The sequence below is a fragment of the Ricinus communis genome, chromosome 6, assembly GCF_019578655.1.
Source record: "Ricinus communis isolate WT05 ecotype wild-type chromosome 6, ASM1957865v1, whole genome shotgun sequence".
NCBI lineage: Eukaryota > Viridiplantae > Streptophyta > Magnoliopsida > Malpighiales > Euphorbiaceae > Ricinus > Ricinus communis.
In genome coordinates this window covers 17,902,937-17,922,425 of record NC_063261.1, presented here as the reverse complement: position 1 = coordinate 17,922,425, position 19,489 = coordinate 17,902,937, and the positions used below count along the sequence as shown (strand labels likewise).

The following is a 19,489-nucleotide window of genomic DNA, read 5'->3' as shown; positions in this document are numbered from 1 at the left end:
AAGTCCTATTGTAAGTTCAAAACCCTTTCCCCTTATTGAGTATTGCTGCCTTTGATCCATTGATTTTCTGTCTGAAGATATCTCCCATCTGTTGCTTTTCTTATCGTAATCGACAATGGCTGTGTTGGTGAATCATTATAGTGTGTTAGGCCTTGCATCTACTACAGGACCTAACCTGACAGACGAAGAAATCTCCAAGGCTTTTAAGAGGATGGCGTTGAGGTTGCATCCTGACAAGAACCCTCATAATCCCAACGCCCATTCCAGTTTCCAGAAACTCCTGTCCTCCTATGAAGTTCTCAAAAATCCGATTTCCCGCAAAGAATTTGATCGTCTTCTTCAACTTCAACAACAGGCTCAGAATCATCATCAAAATCAGCATCAGCATCAGAATCATCATCAAAATCAGCCTCAGCCTCAGCCTCAGAATCATCATCAGTCTTGCAACAAGCGGCAAAGAGATGAACAAGAAGAGTCTTCCAAGAAGAGTCCGAGACAACCCGTGGATCCAAAGATGCCTTCTGAACCACCGAAGGAGCCTTCTTTCACAAAGAAGAAATTCGTTTCGGAATTTGATCGCATTAGTAAATTAGTTGCGCAAGATGGTCTTCAGAAGTTGGTGGTTAATGAAGGCTATCATCATATTAGATTGTTTTAGACTTTAGTATGTATATTAGTATGGGTATGTATGACTAGCAAATTTACAGAAACGAGATATGTAATCTTTTTGGTACATGAATGAGAAAACTCAATTTGGTTATGGTTATGTTTTGTGTTAGCAGTCTTCGGTCTTCATGTCTTGATGTTGCAAACGTTTAATTCTTCTGTTGCATGTGATACGTACTCTCAATGAATAATGATGAGCCCAAGTATGAAAGCGGCAAAAAAGAGGAAACCAGATCAGATATGAATCCCATTTTAAAACCTGCTAGAAAAGGATTTCTATTTCTATCTATAAAAGATCTCAAACTCACCCTTGTCTTTGGTGTCTCTGCTCTGCTTTTTCTTCGAGTCATAGGAGTCGACTCTTCTCTCTCTCTCTTACTAGTTATAGGCTTAATCTTAAAAATATCTCTGCAGAGGAATTTGTTGTGGGTTTCCAGGCTATTGGTTCAGAATTTATGTTGGTCATGAGCTTCTACCAGAGGCACATTTGTGTTTAAGTCAAAAAATTGGGCATGGAAAGTTTACCCAGAGCAATAGTAGAGTGGGAATAGTTACTGTTCTCAAAAAATGCTGGTTTGATCTAGCTGTGAGTAATAAAGTGATGATCCAGGCATGGATTGGTTCGGTTTACACCAGAAGTTCAGTTATATATCAAGTCTAGTTAGCTCATGATCATTGTAAAAGCAGTGCACAGATCATAATTAATGCTTGAGGGATGGCTATCCAATGTGCAATTCAGTTACTAATAACTAAAAGAAAAATACTAAGAAGAAAAGAGGTATCGAATCTAATTTATTCCACATTCTTATGGTTTTTATTGCTACCACAATGGAAAGTAAATGCAGGATGCCACTAACAAAAGTTTGTCCTTTTCCATGAAGGCAGTAAGATAAATTTTCCATTTCTCATCAAATAAAAAGAAAAAAAAGCCTTTAGAGGGATTATAATGTTTATTATTTCACAAACATAGTGACTAAATTATTGTTTGTTGATTTATAGATGTAGAGACTGAAAACTAATCTCAGACTCGACTGTTTTGACAATGTTTAAACTCGGGAAGAAAGATTAGTTTTTGGAAAAGCAGGGACCAAAGTATCTCTGCTCTATTCTTAAGCAGTCTCAGAATTTGAACTTCGATAAATCATAAGTATAAACAGGAATATTTCAAAGTTTGAGGATAGGTTGGCTCAACTGTGTCAAATTTGGTGAGAATAATTAATAGTTCTCCTTGTATAAGAACAATCAAACAAGAGATGAATGAATGAAGGTGAGTATGTGACCGTTAATTAGTTTGGTAAACTGCTTTAGTTTATGCAGATTGATTCTGAGACTAATAATAATGCAAGATCTATATTTCATATCATCTAGAGAAATAAGAACATGTACATAGCAATAGCTTCCAATTGGTCTTATCTAATTAATGACATGTGTAATTCATCTAGTTGTGGTAAGATAGAGAATCAGCAATTGCTTGCTACCATATATATATGTATTTATAAATCAATATTATAAATCAAATGAATATTGTTTTCTAGGTAGAATGATCAGCTTCATAAAGCTAACAATTGTCATGATTGTTTTGGATGTATTATAGGTGAGAAGTTGAACTACCAAAACACAAGCTTAATTTCCTGCCAAATCCCTCTTGAAACTTCTCCATTTCCCCACTTCCCATATCTATAAAAGCTGAACATAGGTGTAAATCAACTCACAAGTAAACAAGAAATATAATATTCATTCCTCAAAAGCTCAGATCTTTTCTCTCCTCATTATGGCTTATCTTCGCTTTAGATCGTCCTTCCTTTTGTTTTTGCTCATCGCTTTATCAATCCAGGTAGATGCAAGACAACTTCTTGAGATAAAATCACCAGAAGTACCTAAACCTGAACTTCCTACTTTGCCAAAACCTGAATTCCCTAAGCTGCCAGAACCTGAATTACCGAAGCTCCCTGAATTGCCAAAACCTGAAGTTCCAAAAGTGCCAGAATTGCCAAAAACTGAACTTCCTAAGTCCCCTGAATTGCTAAAGCCTGAAGTCCCAAAAGTACCAGAATTGCCAAAACTTGAGCTTCCTAAGTTCCCTGAACTGCCAAAGCCTGAAGTCCCAAAAGTGCCAGAATTGCCAAAACCTGAAGTGCCCAAGTTCCCTGAATTGCCAAAACCCGAACTGCCACCTTTGCCCCACTTTCCTGAGCTTCCGAAGCCTACATTGCCTACCATACCAACTGTTCCCAAGGAGATTAAACCACCTCAGTCAACCATTACTCCTTAAAATGCTTATAATTATACCATCTTATATTTCCTTGGTGGATTTTCATAGCAAACTTCATCTTCTGTTCTGAGTAGCATCATGTATTGTCCAGTATGGCAATCTGTAGTTTTTGTTTCTTGTGGAGTTGATTATTCATGTGATTTTTATTGTTCAGATTGTTATTATCTTTTATAGTGGTTGTATTGGATTTGTTGTACTTTCTACTATTTCTTCAGCTACTTATGATACATTAATATTATATTTTTTCTTTTCTTGGTTTTTGTTTTCCTCTTGATATGGGCTTGCCATTGTCATATATTTGTGTAAACAAGTTTCAATACCATTTCATAATCGACACTGATATTAGGCGATATGTCGTTTCTGAACAGTGAGCAAAATAATAGTTGCATTGGCGACTCTATTCAGTATGGATAAAACAAGAAAGAGATTCGTCTTTCACAGTTGTAAGGAGCAGCTAGCCTGAATATGCGCGCGCTGGCATATAGGACCTGTTCTCCTTTTTTTGGCTTTGAAAAGAGAAAAAGAAAAAGAAAAAGGAAGAAAAGATAAAGAAAGGACTTGTAATTTGTTTCGTTAAGCAATTGGTACGATAGAATTGCTATTGTTGAATTATTCTTATTATTTTGAAATTATATATTGAATTACGATTATTATTTTGAAATTATACTTACAGTTAAATCATTATAATATTTATAATAATATATAAAATCAGAAATTCTTATTAGCAGTATTTAAATTTTAATTTGTTTAAAATAATTTCTATAAATATTTTTAATAATAAATATAATTAAGCTAAATAAAATTAATTACAACATTTTTAATAATTATAAGTTATTTTTCTTAATTTATATAATTGAAAATAGTATATAAGATAAAATATATTTAAAACTAAATAATATTTTAAATAATCATTGAACATATTAATAACAACTGCTAATGAAATTTTATTAATCGGTTTAATTTATTAAGTACCAGCTATCAATCATCAACTACTAGCTACCAACCATCAGCGGCCGACTAAACATGCCCCATGTAACTTTTAATTGTAATCTTACTATTCAAAATTTGTTAAAAACAATTTTGATGCTATTTTTATAAAAAGTAAATTATACTAAACAATATTAAAAATTAAAAATGTTTAAAAAACCACTTCATAGAAAAAGTACCTATTGTATCGCCAATAAATTCCATTTAAAATTCTATTTAAATATATCATTTTTAACACATCAAAGCAATAAAAGAAAACTTAATAAACAACAAATAATAAATGGGCACCAGTTCTTATACAGTTCAGGTTATTAGAAATATAATAGAATATAATCTCTTTGATACTAAATTTGATAGGTAACATGAGATCAAAAGAAACTAAAGAAAAAAACGAAGATTATGTTATCAGAGGGAATTTTTTTGTGGCAAAACCTTGGAGAGTTTACCACTTGGCATTTAGCCCCCAGTGGTGAGATCAGGTGTATTTACCAAATGGATTTAAGTTGTCTAGATCTAGAGCATAATTGAAGGCAATATAACTTACATTAGTCCTCTTGGAAGAAAAGAATTCTTACCTTTTTTTGTAAAGTCTAATTAAATTAATGAACATGTATAGTCCTTCATTTGGTTACAACAAGGAGGAAAACAGGCAACTACAAGCTACCATCCTAATTGACTCTCCCAACTAAGTTTTTTTAAAAAAGTTTAAAAATAGAAAAGCTTGGAAGCTTTATAGGTGAGAGGTTGAACTACCCAGACAAAACTTTTCCACCAACTCACCTTTGAAACTCCCTATTCTCCACTTCCCATATCTATAAAAGCCCAGCATACAAACTTACAAGACAACCCATACATTTAGCAATTGATAGAGTTCTACCTTTCAAAGTGCAACGTGTGTCTGCTCCAAATATGGCCAATCTACACATATCATCCTTCATAATTCCAATGTTGCTGATCATTTTTTCATTGATGAGCTGCTCCACAAACTGTGTAGAGGCACGATGTCTCCTGGAGACACAATTGCCTGAAGTACCCAAACTTCCTAAACCTGAATTGCCACCAATGCCTAAACCTGAAGTCCCCACTATCCCAAAACCTGAATTGCCAAAGCCTGAATTTCCTAAATTTCCCGATTTGCCAAAGCCTGTAGTGCCTGAGTTTCCAAATCCCAAAGTGCCCAAATTCGTGGAGTTGCCAAAGCCTGAAGTGCCAGAATTGCCAAAACCTGAAGTGCCTAAATTGCCCGAGTTGCCGAAGCCTGCAGTACCCGAGTTGCCAAAGCCTGCAATACCCGAGTTGCCAAAGCCTGAAGTGCCAAAATTTCCAGAATTACCAAAGCCTGAACTGCCAGCTTTTCCTAACCTACCAGATCTGCCAAAGCCTGAACTGCCTAGCATACCAACTCTTTACAAAGATATCAAACCTCCTCAGTCAACTTCTAGCCCTTAAATAATTTCACCATTTATACTTCATTATTTGGTTTTGTGGTGCACATCTAGTTCTCCACATTGCTAAGTATCATTTATTTGTGATATTATTATACTTCAGGTGGAGCTTTCCTATTAGAGTGGCTGATTTCTGTATCATATGTACAACTTGTTCCAATTCTTCAGTAGTGTTATATATTGGAGTTTGTATCTTCTATTATTATTATTTTCCGATTCAGTTGGAGTATTGATTGTTTCTGTCTTCTGCTGAAGGCCACTTGCATTTTTCACATTTGATTCTGAACCTACTATAAAGATGATATTATCTTATATTGAATGCCAAATGTGAAACTATATGTCCATTAAACGTTTGTATGTTAATTTCGTCACATATCTAATGTCACCACATCCAGTACATATTTGATTTCCTTCATAAGAAAGATTCTGCAGAGGCAAGGAAATATGATCATTTAATAAAGATCGACAAAAAATTAGGAAAATCAAAAATTAAATGCATTGTGAAAATGAGCTAGTTTATTTTGAAATATGATTGGTCGAACTGATTCTGGGTGTTACTCAGATTGGACTCATCATTTACCAGTATTTTTTTTTTCTTTTCTTGCAGCTTGTGCTTAAGGTTGCTGCTATTAGCTTTTAATTTGTACCTTTCTGCATGTTTCCTGTACTCACACTATTTGGATAAATTATATTGACGGTTACCAAATTTTATGTTTTGTAATAAAATGGCAAAAAACTTTTGATTTGGAACTAAATAGTTACTAAATTTTAATTTTAATAACACCAGTAATTTTTCTAGTACACTTAGTGGGTTAATTATAAATATGCTGGGTAAACTTTGCACTTTATAATAAAAAAGTACAAAACTTCAATTTGTTATAAAAATGTACAGCTTATATGTCTTTTAATATATATGGTCACTAAACTTTGAAAGTGCAAAATTTAGTGACTGCAAATGTAATTTACCCACAGTATTTCTCATGTCATCTGATAACAAGACTAGTCCCTAGATATAGTTTGTTTTTGATGATAGGCATGATCCTTTGTTTGAGAAATAAAAAGATTTCATTATCAAGAAAAAACCGTACATTTGTCTTGATCAACTAAGTGAAACAAATTTGTAGGGATGTTCTCAATGAAAAAATAAGTAAAACTATCATAAAAGCTATAAGAAGCCAAAGCTTGAGCCACCACGTTGATTTCCCTAGGAATCCATGTGATAGTGCTTGATACGAAGCAGGAAAATAATTGTCGCACATCAACCGCCAGAAGACTAGAATAAGAACTAATTTGGGAAGGTGAGGTAGCTAGCTGCACCACACTGGCACAATCCACTTCTACGTCTAAATGAGTAATGGACAAATCAAGAGCAAAAGTAAGACCAAAACTAAGATCTTGAAACTCAACTATTTCTGGATCATTGAAGTATGGCTTGAAGGAACATGCTGAACCAACTATACCACCATTCCAATCTCTTATTATAGCCCTGAAGCCTGCACCAATGTTATTTCTATAGGCTGCGTCAACGTTTAGTTTACACCTGCCAACATGAGGAGCTCGCCAAAATGACTGGGATCTAGATCTGATATTATCACGAACAGGAACATCATTTGCTTTAACATAGTATAAGAGCATGAGCTTCGTCGGTTGCACAATATCATCCACTGATAGAGATTTATTTTCGAAACACAATTGGTTTCTTGCATACCAGATACCCCAAACGGTGATCATAAACTGAGCCAATGAAGAATTAAGAAGTACCTTGAAACAATGTTGAAGCCAAGCAAAAATATCCAGATCATCTTCATCACAGAGAGCAGACATGTCGACTTTTCCCCATATTTTCCTAGATAAAAAATAGTCCCAAATGAGATGCTCCACTGTCTCTACATTTTGGCATTGCAAACAAGGAAGCTGAATGTCCACCCCACGTCTAATAAGGTTGGCTTTAACAGGAAGTGCAGCCTTTTCCAATTGCCAAAGTAAATTACATACTTTGGGTGGTACCTTAACCTTCCAGAAAGACTTCCAGAAAAGTGATTCAATAGGAGCACCACTCCCATTTGCAGTATGCTGATCTTGAATCTTTAATTCCTTAGCAAAATGATACCCACTCCGAACATTGTATTTACCATCTTTAGTATAATGCCAAACAATAATATCGTGTTGTCTACAGAGAGATAAGCGGATACTAAGTATTTGTTCTGCTTCAAACGGCAAGTTTTCCGATATAAAACGAACATCCCAAGATCCATTGTCTAAAAGTAAAGCATCAACAATGGCATCAAGACTAAAAAAAGTGTGGTGAAAAATCTCAAAGACAAGCAATGCATTATCAATGACAAGTCTATCTGACGCAGCGCGTAATGCGATTGATCAATAAAAAATGAGTTCGTCTCAATCCAGAGACCAATTCTCAATCTAGAGAATAAATAAAACGAAAATTTTAGTTATGTTTGGTTATTTAATAAAAAGTGATAATATTATTTGAAATAAACCATAAAAGAGATATTTATACCCTAGGTATAATAGAAAATAAATTAATATCTTAAAACAACCAAAATAAGAAATTAATATGATTTTAAAAACACTGCTCATGACACGGCCGTGTCATGCCCGTATCTCAAGATGTGCTCTGACGCAACCATGACATGGTCGTGCTTCAAGCCGTGTCAGCTTCTTGACAAATGATAGATTGTAACACAATCACCAACAGGCCTATACTTTAAGCTATGCTTCCTTCTGGACAAACATACACTTCAACACGGCTTAAATACAGCCTTGCGCAAACTTTAATCCTTGCTTGAACGTCTTGCGTCATTACCTGAGGTGAAAGTAGACTGGGATTCATGGATAATATCAGGAAGAAACTATTTAAGCCTATTAGCAATAGATTTGGTGATAATTTTAAAAATTACATTGCATATATTTATTGGTCTAAAATCTTTTGTAGACTCTGGATTCTTGACTTTACGCACAAAATTAACTATAATAGGGAATTAGAGACCATAATGTTATATCAAATTATTTTTAATTATTACAAAATGTTATAGATTTCTATTTAAGATGGACCAATTATATAAAGAGTTTTTAAAAAGAGTGTCGTTAACATTTAATGTACGGCCTAGAAGATTGATCTATAAAATATAACCCGAAGATGGTATATGTTGACTTTCTTATTTTTGTCTAGTTTGATATATTTAGATTTACTTAATTATTACCAACAACACTTCATCCTAAAAAAGATCAGTACCAACAATAGTTGATAACAAAATTAGTCTGCTCTATAAATATAGAATTGTAGACGAGGAAGGTAAGTTAAGAAGATTTCCAACTCTTTCCAGCTATAGATAGGAGCTAAAACAAAAGGAAATCGTTGCATATATTTTAGCTATAAATACATACTCTAGAAACAGAAGGAATTAAAGAAGGTTAATTATAAGCAAAATCAGTGATCAAGATGGCCTCATACAAGTGCTTCATCTTGGCATTTTTCTTCATTGCTTTGTCATTTTCGAGCATTAACATCAGCTACGCTGGCAGATCAGTAAAAGCGATATTGCCACCATCGCCTTCGGTTCCAGTTACACCCAAACCCGAACCCAAGTCTACTAAGTTATTCCTGACGCCTCCGACACCAATTAATGGCGTGTCCAAACCCACATTTACAGATTCAGCTCCGTCACCAGTTAATAGCAAGTCCGAACCCATCTCTACAGATTTACTTCCCCCACCAATTAGTGGCACGTACATACCCACGTCTGTGAATTTAGTCAAGGAACACACAGAACCAGAAAAGAATTAAATTACAAACTGTTTAAAGATAAACCCGTGATTGATTCTTTTATGTATCTTCACCTTCATGTATTAATTATAGCTCCAATCCGGAATCTGCTATGTATTTTCGTCTGTTGTTTCAAGTGTTATCATATGAGTTCGAATGGAAGATTAACGTTCCTTTGTTGATTGTAATCATCGTACCATTGTTGGCCAAACGATTCAATTCCCTTTCTTTATTTTCTTTCTTGGAAGGATTGATTCCCGAATATCATGGAGAATTACTCTATCAGATTTCTTTTACTTTTGAAGCATGAAGATTTATTGACAAATTCAGGAAAGACCAATCCATAAAGGAACACCTACTTTGTATAAACTTATTGTATTGTACCATTTCATTTCATGTAATATTTGAACAAGTAGTCACACATGTGCATAATTATAAAAGGGTGAACACCAACTCATTCTTTCATCACAAAAGCAGAAAAAAAAAATTATCTTTCTTTCTTTAATTCGCACATATTGAGGAAAGAACCTGTAGCAATATTCATAATGCTTGAACTAAATAACCTTCTAACATAACTTAGTAAAATTTGATGTGGCATCTTATAAGAAGTGCTTCCGTTTTAGCTTTGTTTATTATGCTATATTTTCAAGCATAAATACTTTTAGTTTCGAAGATTTAGACATTCCTATGTATGCTCCAAAGCGAACAAATCCTAGCTCTTTCACCGTGCATAGAAATATATCAGACTCGGTCATTTTGCCTTCAAAGACAACAGACTTGACCACCGTGCTTGCAAAGTCAGGGCCACAGTCACAACAGCAAGTGCCTCCCACATAGTCATAGTCGCACTCACAACAGCAGGCACCATCCCGGTACCACTTGATATAAGATTATAACCACGCCCTATTATTAAAATCACGTCAACGGATGTTTATATAGTACTAGAAGGCTTAGCTATAACTTTTTGTTGCCCTGCATTTGAGAACTACTGTTAACCTTCGAATTCATCAAGGTTTGGTTAAGTTTATGCATGTGATGAACATTGTTTCTGGCTCTTATTGTGTCAAGATCAAGTTGATCTTTGGTGTATTACGTTCGGAATATTGTAATACATTAATTTCCTGTTCCATTTTATGATTTATTATTCGTGAGACACATAATAAAAATTGTTGGTTTTCTTTTTAAGAAAATTCGGATAATGTTTAAGTTAGCATATTCACTTTCATTCTGCAGCATAATAAAAGTTTAAAGGAAAAACAAAAGGAAAAATATGATTACTGATCATGATGAAAAAGAAACTAAAACGTAAATTCATAGTCTAGTACAAACAAATAGTGAGACGAGGAGCTAATAATGCTCGCAGGTACAAAATACAAATAAATATATAATTGAAAGCAAGAAACTCAACATTACAGCAAAAGAGATATGAAAAATTATTTAGTCCAAAGCAATAGAACTAGTTGATGCCTGAAAGGATTAATTAGTTCCCAGCTGGTGGTGGGGAGAGGAAAGGAATGGAGGGAATTGTAGTTGGGATATTGGGGATTGAAGGCATGCTTGGCAGTGGAGGCAAAGTGAGCTTTGGGATAGTAGGCATGTTGGGCAAGCTAGGAAGTGGTGGCAATGTTGAAGGGTTAGGTAACGATGGTTGTGTTGTTGGAAATGTTGGCATTGGCAATGTGGGTTGAGGGAGATTTGGGATATTAGGCAGATTTGGCAATTGAAGAAGATTGCGAGCTGCTAAGCTAACATCCATGCTTATGAATGATAAAGCAATGAAGAAAGCTAACATGAAGAAGCACTTGAAAGAAGCCATAATCATAAAAGGAAGAGGGAAAAAAAAAAAGAGAGGAAGTGGATATGTTGTGAATGTAGAGAGCAAAAAGAGTGTTTTGTTATTCTGTTTCCTTTATTGTTTTGGATGAGAAATCATGGTCTGGTGTTGGGATTATATAGTAGGCTATGGAACGAGGATTATGGAGAATTACTGTTCCATTTGGTAGGTTATGTAGTTGGGGAATTTTATTTCAATTTCTCTTTTACTGTTTTTGGTTAGTTTACCTTCACATCTAACTCTACTACAAAGTTGTCAAATGTAGTTGTGGTTCGCTAGACATTTGAGGTAGTAGCTATAAAAGCATGACGGTTGGTTTAATTTAAGGTAGTACTTTGAAGGATTATGTTTGAATTTGAACTCATGAATTTCTATTTTCATGAGATGTACTAGAATAAACTTAAAATAAATCATATGCTGCATCTCGTGTCTCATATATAAGCATACATTATGTATATATGTTCTTTTATATGAATTTTGTTCTTTGTATACCTTACTTTCAAAATCACCCAATTCTATGTGTCTATAATTTAACATCAGATTTTATCTTGAATTTTAAGATTTTGTAGTTTACAGTAATTTAATTTCTTTTCAATACCTTTATGCATTTATTCAATGAGAAATTATAAAATTTAGATTAAATTTATATAAAAAGATTTTTTCTTTAAGAAATTCACATAAAAAAAGTTTTAGTATGTAACTTTATAAAATTTCACATAAAAGTTATATATTAAAATATTTTATATAAATTTGATTCAAATCTTATAAATTTTCATCGAATAAATACATAAAAACATTAATAAAGAGTTACGTCATTATAAACTATGGCTCTCTAGAATTTATCCAGATTTCACCTTTCTAAAATATATAAAATATATTTCAACTTAGGTTAAACTTCAAGAAAAAAATAAAAAAATCTCGGACTTCAATTAGAATTTTTTTGAATCAAAATTGAAACAATTCTCTATATTATGATATTGCTTAAAGTTCCTATAAATCAAACTTGTTAATTTTGTGTACGTATAGAAGTAGAAACAGAATGTCCGACTTGACAGCAACAGTAAATCTATCAAACACTATTCCCCAAATTAGGGTAATTAACTCTTTTTGTCACTTATTGTTCTTGTTTTTTGAAGATGTCAATGAAAATTCAGTTAAATCGTTCGGAAAAACATGTAAGTTTTACATCCAATATAAATTTTCATATTACTCCAATGATTTTTAATGCTTACAAATTCTATCATTAGCAATCCCTAAATTGAATTTTAACCGGGTAACAATGTTAATATCACATGAAACAAAGAGAAACAGCCCGATATGCAAGGCATCTTGACCTAGCAATACATAACTAGTTTGAATAGCGACTAAAAAAGGGCATCATACCAGGCAACAGACTTGGATTGTGTTAATTTAGAAAAAACTTGTATGGATAACAATGTACCCTATTCAAACAAAATGTCCAATCTCTGGATGACAACTCTATCTCATAACTACTCATCAATTAATTTGACATGATTGGACTATATATATGACCCAAGTTACCATAGCAGTTAATTACTTCACCATCGAATTCATTTTACAATATATCTATTTCCTGCATATTTTCACAATCTTGAACAAATATTTAGACTGTTTAATTAGTGATGGCTTCTTACAAAAGTTTTCTGCTAGCATTCTTCATTACATTGTCATTTTCATATTTGGATATCAGTTTAGCAGCTCGGAATCTTTTGCAATTCCCATCAGTACCTTCTAATACACATTTTGGGAATCCGACATTACCAACCTCTCAACCATCTTTACCTAATTCCGTAGTGCCTAGTGCAGCACCCTTGCCTACCGCATCAAATGTACCGGGTGTGCACTCAAACCCCACTATGGTGTCAAATGTGCCTTCAATCCCTACCGCCCCCGCCACCCCGAACTTGCCTAAGGTGTCAAACGTGCCTGGCATGCCCTTTTTTCCCAACAACCTGCACGCAACTCCCTCTCTCACTTGAAGCACTTACCTCTCCATATATATCCACTAGAGTTATCTTATAAGGTTGCTTTTTTTTTTTTTCTTTTTCTTTTCTCAAGAAGAAGGTACTAACATCCAATTTAAATTTATTAAATTCAGTGGCCTAGAAATTTAATTGCCAGTGATTCACTGGCTATGCAAGACAATGATGAAAGGTGTATGGGAAGAAGACGTCTGTATGTGGGGTAAATATATATGAAAGGATTTTTCGCCTGTACTTTATTCAAGAGTTGTAATTGTACTTTTCCCATGTCTTGTTAACACATAATATGATTTATGAAAAAAAGTGAAAAAAGTGGCTAATACACACGAATTGCAAATACTATAATGAATTAATTACCTGAATACAAATTCTATAAATGAATTGGGTTTTGTTCTTATTTTTCATATCGGAGACAATTTAATATGATATGCTTTCAGTCTATCTCTTCAATGCATCCAAGTCCAACCATATAAGTTCAACGAGAAGCAAATATTTAGATTGTCAACATGCTATCTTTATTTAAAATTTACGCTAATGCTCATTAATATTTTTTAAGTTGAGGAACTTCATATGATATTCAATTGAAAAAGAAAAAAAAAATTGGAGCAAAACAAAATTTGTATTAATCATAAAAAAATACAAACACAAAAAGAAAAAACAAATTAAAAGAAAGTAAACGATACAAGGTACACGTGTCACAAATAACTGAGGAGAGTGACTGCAAATGAAATCAAAGAAAAATACACTAGTATACTAATACATAGATGTGAATACGGTCCAATGTCCGGCACTCTGCAAAAGAACATGAAGTAAAGAAGATAACAAAATGAAGGATATTTAGTTCCCAGATGGTGGTGGGGATAGGAAAGGAATAGAGGGAATTGTAGTTGGTATTGATGGCATGCTTGGCAATGGAGGTAAAGTGGCCTTTGGAAGAGTAGGCATGGTAGGCAAACTAGGAAGTGGAGGGAGTGTTGGTTTAGGCAGAGAAGATTGGGTCGTTGGCATGGTTGGCAATGTAGGTTGTGGAAGAGTTGGAATAGTTGGCAATGGTGGCAATGCAGGCTTCGGCAAATTTGGCACAGAAGGCAATGGTGGCATTTGCAGAAGATTGCGAGCAGCTAGTCCAACGTCTATGGCTGAAAATGCCAAAGCAATGACGAAAACAAACAGGAAATTCTTGAAAGAAGCCATGTTGCACCTACAAATTCAACTAATAGATGTTATAGGGAAAAAGATCTTTTGTTGTGTTTGGATTGGGAAAAGAAAGTCCATTCTTGGGAATATATAGGAGGTGAGTTTTATGGTGTACCACTAGTTTGGCTTTTAATCGGTATCATATAGGTGAAGGATATAGAGAAAAATAGATGATTAGGTTACCTTCGCACTCAACCTATTATAATGATGAGTTTTCAAAGATGTAGTTGTGGTTGGCTAGAAAATGAAATCATAGTACTTTCCATGGTAAGCAGGTAAAGCATGGAGGACAAGATTTCAATTTTACTGCACATCCAATCTCTTGGAAGTCCTAAGTCATGCTGTTGGTTGTATATATTTAGTTGAGGATGTCAATTTTATCAATTAGAACCTACTTTATAATAATAATAATAATAATAATAATAATAATAATAATAATTATTATTATTATTATTATTTGTTAATATTTATATTTAAAAGTGACTGGTTCCATAACTTTAATTTACGAAAATAGTATGATATTACAAAAATATGATTATTTTTATGTAAGTCAATAATTTACGAAAAAATAACTATATTACAAAAAATGGCAATCTTTTTAATATTATTTTTGTAAATTAGAATAAAATTTTATAAGTCTTACTAGTTACAAAATATGGTTACTTTTGCGAAAGTCAATAATATATTAAAAATTGATAAATTTAAGAAAAATAATAAAATCTTTCATATTCTCAAAATGAATTGCTATTTTATAAAAGACGTTAATTTTCTTTTTTATAGATTTTCGTAATTAGAAAATTCATAAATTTTATAAGTGTATGCATTTTTAATAGTGTCTTGATTATTTTAGTGTTTCTTCATTTCAGTTGATTACCTATAATTAGAAGTTATCAAAATTAAGATATTTTTATATTTAAATAAATTTAGATACTTTTTAATTTTCTATTGGTTGTTTGAAACAAAGTAATATAATAATAATGATAACGAAAGTAATAATAATAATAAAAGAAAATGAAGATTAATGACTATGAATTTCATTTGCAGCTGTTAGTTTAACCCTATAGGACTCAATGTTAGATGATCACCAGTTAGATCTCCCCTTTCTGATAGTTCATAGCAATATCTATCCAACTACAACTAAATTGTAGTTAACTACAACGAAACAATACAAATCTGGTACATAATCATAAAGTGGTGGGGTTTCTCATGGTGTATCCCTCATTCCCTTAAAAGTCTTTGTGATCATGGGATTGCATGATCCTGGGTTCTCAGCAAAGAAAAATTTGGTCAATTATCTTCTTTGTGACCATTTGGACCATATGGCTGGAAAGGAATAAGGTAGTCTTTCAAAACCAATTCATTGCTTGGGACTCGATCTTCTTCTTAATCATGGCTAGAGCAGAGTTATAGATCAAATTAAAGTGTGAATACATTACATCGAGGGTCACCAACTTTGTAATTTCTAATAAAAATCTATCAAAGTTTTTTATTTGTAAATGAATAGTTATTAAACTTTAATTTTAACAACACCGATGAATTTTTCTATCAAGTGTGAAGATAAACTACATAAATGGTTACCAAATTTAATACTTCGTAACAAAAAGTACTAAAATTTTGATTTTAAAAGATACATAGGCGGTTCCTTTTTTATAACAAATCAAAAGTTCAATATCTTTTTGTTATAAATTGCAAAGTTTAGTGACCATCCATTTAACTTATCCTCTAAGTGTGCCAGAAAAATTCAACAATGTTATTATAATTAAAGTTAGCAACCATTTAGTTACATCAAAAGTTTAATATTTTTTTATTACAAAGTGTAAAGTTTAGTGACTGTTAATATAATTTAACGTCGAAGTATTAAACCTGTCACCTTTGCAAATCAAGACTTTCTTCTTTCAGCTGATTACATTATAAGTTTTCACCCACCTCCCCCAACACCGAGAAATGAAATATGGACTCCCCCCTCTCAAAACTCTCTCAAATGGAACACAGATGGTTCCTGTTTTGGAAATTCGGGTCGGTAGCGTTCTTAGAGATAATTGAGAAACCATCTTGTGTATATTCTCTTGCCCTATTGGTCATTCTTTCTCCAGCAAAGCTGAAGTTTTAGCTATCCAGAAACGGCTTCAGCTAACTGCAGAAAATCAAGCGGTATCCAACCTTCTCATCATCTTTGAAGCGGATTATATACTGTCAATAAATTGGATAAACGGAGTTACTATTGATCGCCTTTGGGACTTAAACAATGAGTTCAACTCCGTCACTATTCTACGATAATAAATTCCAACTGCAGTTTCCAACACGTGCATAGAGAAAGTAACAACATGGCCGATAGTCTCGCAAAGTCTGCATTTACTAAAGAAAATAACTTTATTGCTTATGATTTGATGTCCTTGTAGATGTTCATGTTGTCCTGCTTGTTTTTTGTTCTTCTCGTTTTTTGTTCCTTGCATTATGCTTACTCAGTGTATCATCTTATCTGAGCTTCTTTAGTTCCTTTTAATATGATTTTGGCTTATCAGAAGAAAACTACAACTAAATTGTCCACTTCAAATTTAAGGTTGATGAGAAGGTTAGCTAAATTATTATTTCCATGTATTTGTATGATTTTAAGAGTATGTAATTGGTAGTTTCTCTTGGATGTAGTTTAAGATTGTACCTTGGAGTTAGTTTTCTTCATTTTATGATCTAGCAATTTATTTTATCTAGGCTCTCTACCTTATGTTATAGTTATATATATATATATATATGTTTTGGGGCCAATATAGAAAAGAAATGATAATTACAAAAGTCAATTATTCAGTAGGTATATTTTAATAGGTGTAAGATAACATATGATGATTGTTCTTATATATAATTTAGGAGACTAGCACAAGCCTTGTCACAAATTTACACTTTTTCTTTTATTTTACCAAAAAGCTTAATTATAAAATAAATTATACATTTTCCACTTGTTAATGAAGTTCTTATTTTTTAATATTAATAATGTATATCGACATTAATTTCAATTTTAGCCTTTGTCGTCAGCCAAGATTTATTAACATGACTATAATATTAGAGTTAGCACTAGGGCTACTAACTCATCTTTAAATACTTTAGAAACTTCTTTTTACCATTTTCACTTCAAATCCTAAAATCTAAGGTTTGAAATCCTTTCGACCGCTTCAAAACAACAAGAGAAAAGGAAGAGACAATAAGAGATGGATAAGAAATTAGATTGTTAGATTTTTTCTATCGTAATAAAGATGAGTAAAATATTAGAAAAAAGTATCTAATGTTAGATCATTTTTTTATTTACTTGAATGATGTCGTTTTTTGTTATGAAATGAGTCACAACTCTAATCAATGCTAACTCAATTTCTTTTTTATTATGTCAAAATTGTAGCTATGTCAATAAAGTTTAGATGATAATTTTGATAGAGGCTAAAAGTGAATTTAATGTCAAAGTATGTTGCTAAAATTGAAAAAATTTAAAATCTATGTACAGGTCCAAAATATAAAATTTATTTGGTAATTAAACCTTATCAAAAACCATATTTTGTCTTTGTTTTAGATCCAAACCAAAAAAAAAAAAAATTTAAAGATTCGTAAGTCTTCATTGTAGATCGGACATGACCTTTTTAGAATTTATAGAAATATATTTCAATGAGCTAACTTGTTTCAACTTTTGGAGACAAACAAAATCTTAGGCACAGTGGGAGTTTGTCTAAATAGAAAACGACTAGGTCTATTATAAATATGAAACTTTGTATTTGAATTTTAGTGCTTACAAACCTATCTTTAACAATTCCTAACCGAGTAAAAATAGGTAGTTTGAAACAGAAAAATAAGACAATAGTTGAGGTTGTTTGACCTAATAATTCATAACTACTTTGATTTGCAACTAAAAAAGGGCATCATACACTAATCAAACGAATTTGTACTGTTTTAAATTAGAAAAAGAATAGCTTATAACTGTCTACCCTATTCAAACATAATGTCCAGCCTTTGGATGTCAACTGAATCCCAAAACTACTCATCAACTAATTCGATATGATTGGACTATATATATGACCCAAGTTACCATAGCAATTTAATTACTTCACCATCAAAATTCATATATAAGATATCTATTTTCTGCACATTTTCACTATCTTGAACAAACGTTTAGGCTGTTTAATTAGTGATGGCTTCTTACAAGAATTTTCTGTTGGCATTCTTTATTATATTGTCATTTTTATGCTTGGATATTAGTTTAGCAGCTCGCAATGTGTTGCAGTTCCCATCAGTACCTTCTAATCAACATTTTGGGCATTCGACATTACCAACCTCTAAACCATCATTGCCCACCGCATCAAATACACCAGGTGTGCCCTCAATCCCTACCACCACCACCTTTCCTATGGTGTCAAACGTGCCTGGCGTGCCTTCAATCCCTACCGCCCCCGCCACCCCGAACTTGCCTAAGGTGTCAAACGTGCCTGGCGTACCCTCTCTTCCCAACTATCTACATGCGACTCCCTCTCTCACTTGAAGCACTTATATATATATATATATATCCACTAGCTAGAGTTATCTTATAAGGTTGCTTTTTTCTTTTTTTTTTTCCATCAAGAAGAAGGTACTATCATCCAATTATAATTTATCAAATCAGTGGCCTAGAAATTCAATTGCTAGTGATTCGCTGGCTATACAAGAACAATGATGAAAGGTATATGGTAAGAAGAGGTCTGTATATGGGGTACATATATATATAAAGGATCTTTAGTCTATGTCAGGATCTTTAATAAGATTCTGACATTTGATTGAAGAACTGTGTTGTACTTTTCTAATGTTTTGTTAATGCATAATGTGATTTATGAAAAAAGCAGATAAAAGAGTAGGTAATATAAAAGAATTGCAAATACTTCAATGAATTAATTACTTGAACAAAATTTCCATATATGAATTGGGTTTATTTTGTTCTTATTTTCTATATTGGAGAGTCTAATATGATATGCCTTCAGTCCATTTCTTCAATTCTTTTAGTTCAAGAAGCAAATATTTAGAATGTCAAGGTGCTATATCTTTATATCTTTTAATAATTGGAATGATACATAAACTCAAACTTGAAACTCACAATTTAGAGGGCCTTAGCTAAAGTGCATTAATATCATATAAGTTGGTGATCTTAGTATGATATTCAAATGAGAAAGGAAAAAACCAAACATTGGAGCGAGAAAAACTTGTACTAATCACAAGAAAAATACAAACACAAAAAAAGAAATTAAAAGAAAATAGATGATAAACAAACTAATGTGTCATAAAAAACTCCGCAAAGTG

The 19,489-nt window shown here is 32.7% G+C and overlaps 4 protein-coding genes across 4 annotated transcripts; 2 read left to right on the top strand and 2 right to left on the bottom strand.

Moving 5' to 3' along the window:
- Positions 1–115: 115 nt before the first annotated feature.
- LOC8266860 (dnaJ homolog subfamily C member 10) lies at positions 116–658 on the top strand. The gene has a single exon (XM_015721460.2). The coding sequence runs from the start codon at positions 116–118 to the stop codon at positions 656–658; it is 543 nt and encodes a 180-aa protein (XP_015576946.2).
- A 1,723-nt stretch (positions 659–2,381) lies between these two features.
- Positions 2,382–5,642, top strand: LOC107261525 (protein PELPK1). The gene is made up of 2 exons (XM_048376244.1): positions 2,382–2,919; positions 4,900–5,642. The coding sequence occupies exons 1-2, from the start codon at positions 2,438–2,440 to the stop codon at positions 5,372–5,374; spliced, it is 957 nt and encodes a 318-aa protein (XP_048232201.1). The 5' UTR covers positions 2,382–2,437; the 3' UTR covers positions 5,375–5,642.
- Positions 5,643–10,634: 4,992 nt separating this feature from the next.
- LOC125370301 (protein PELPK1-like) lies at positions 10,635–10,910 on the bottom strand. Its single transcript, XM_048375317.1, has one exon. It carries the CDS (start codon positions 10,908–10,910, stop codon positions 10,635–10,637), a length of 276 nt encoding a protein of 91 aa, XP_048231274.1.
- Positions 10,911–13,591: 2,681 nt separating this feature from the next.
- On the bottom strand, positions 13,592–14,280 carry LOC8266855 (protein PELPK2). Its single transcript, XM_002522596.4, has one exon. The coding sequence runs from the start codon at positions 14,183–14,185 to the stop codon at positions 13,829–13,831; it is 357 nt and encodes a 118-aa protein (XP_002522642.1). The 5' UTR covers positions 14,186–14,280; the 3' UTR covers positions 13,592–13,828.
- Positions 14,281–19,489: the final 5,209 nt, after the last annotated feature.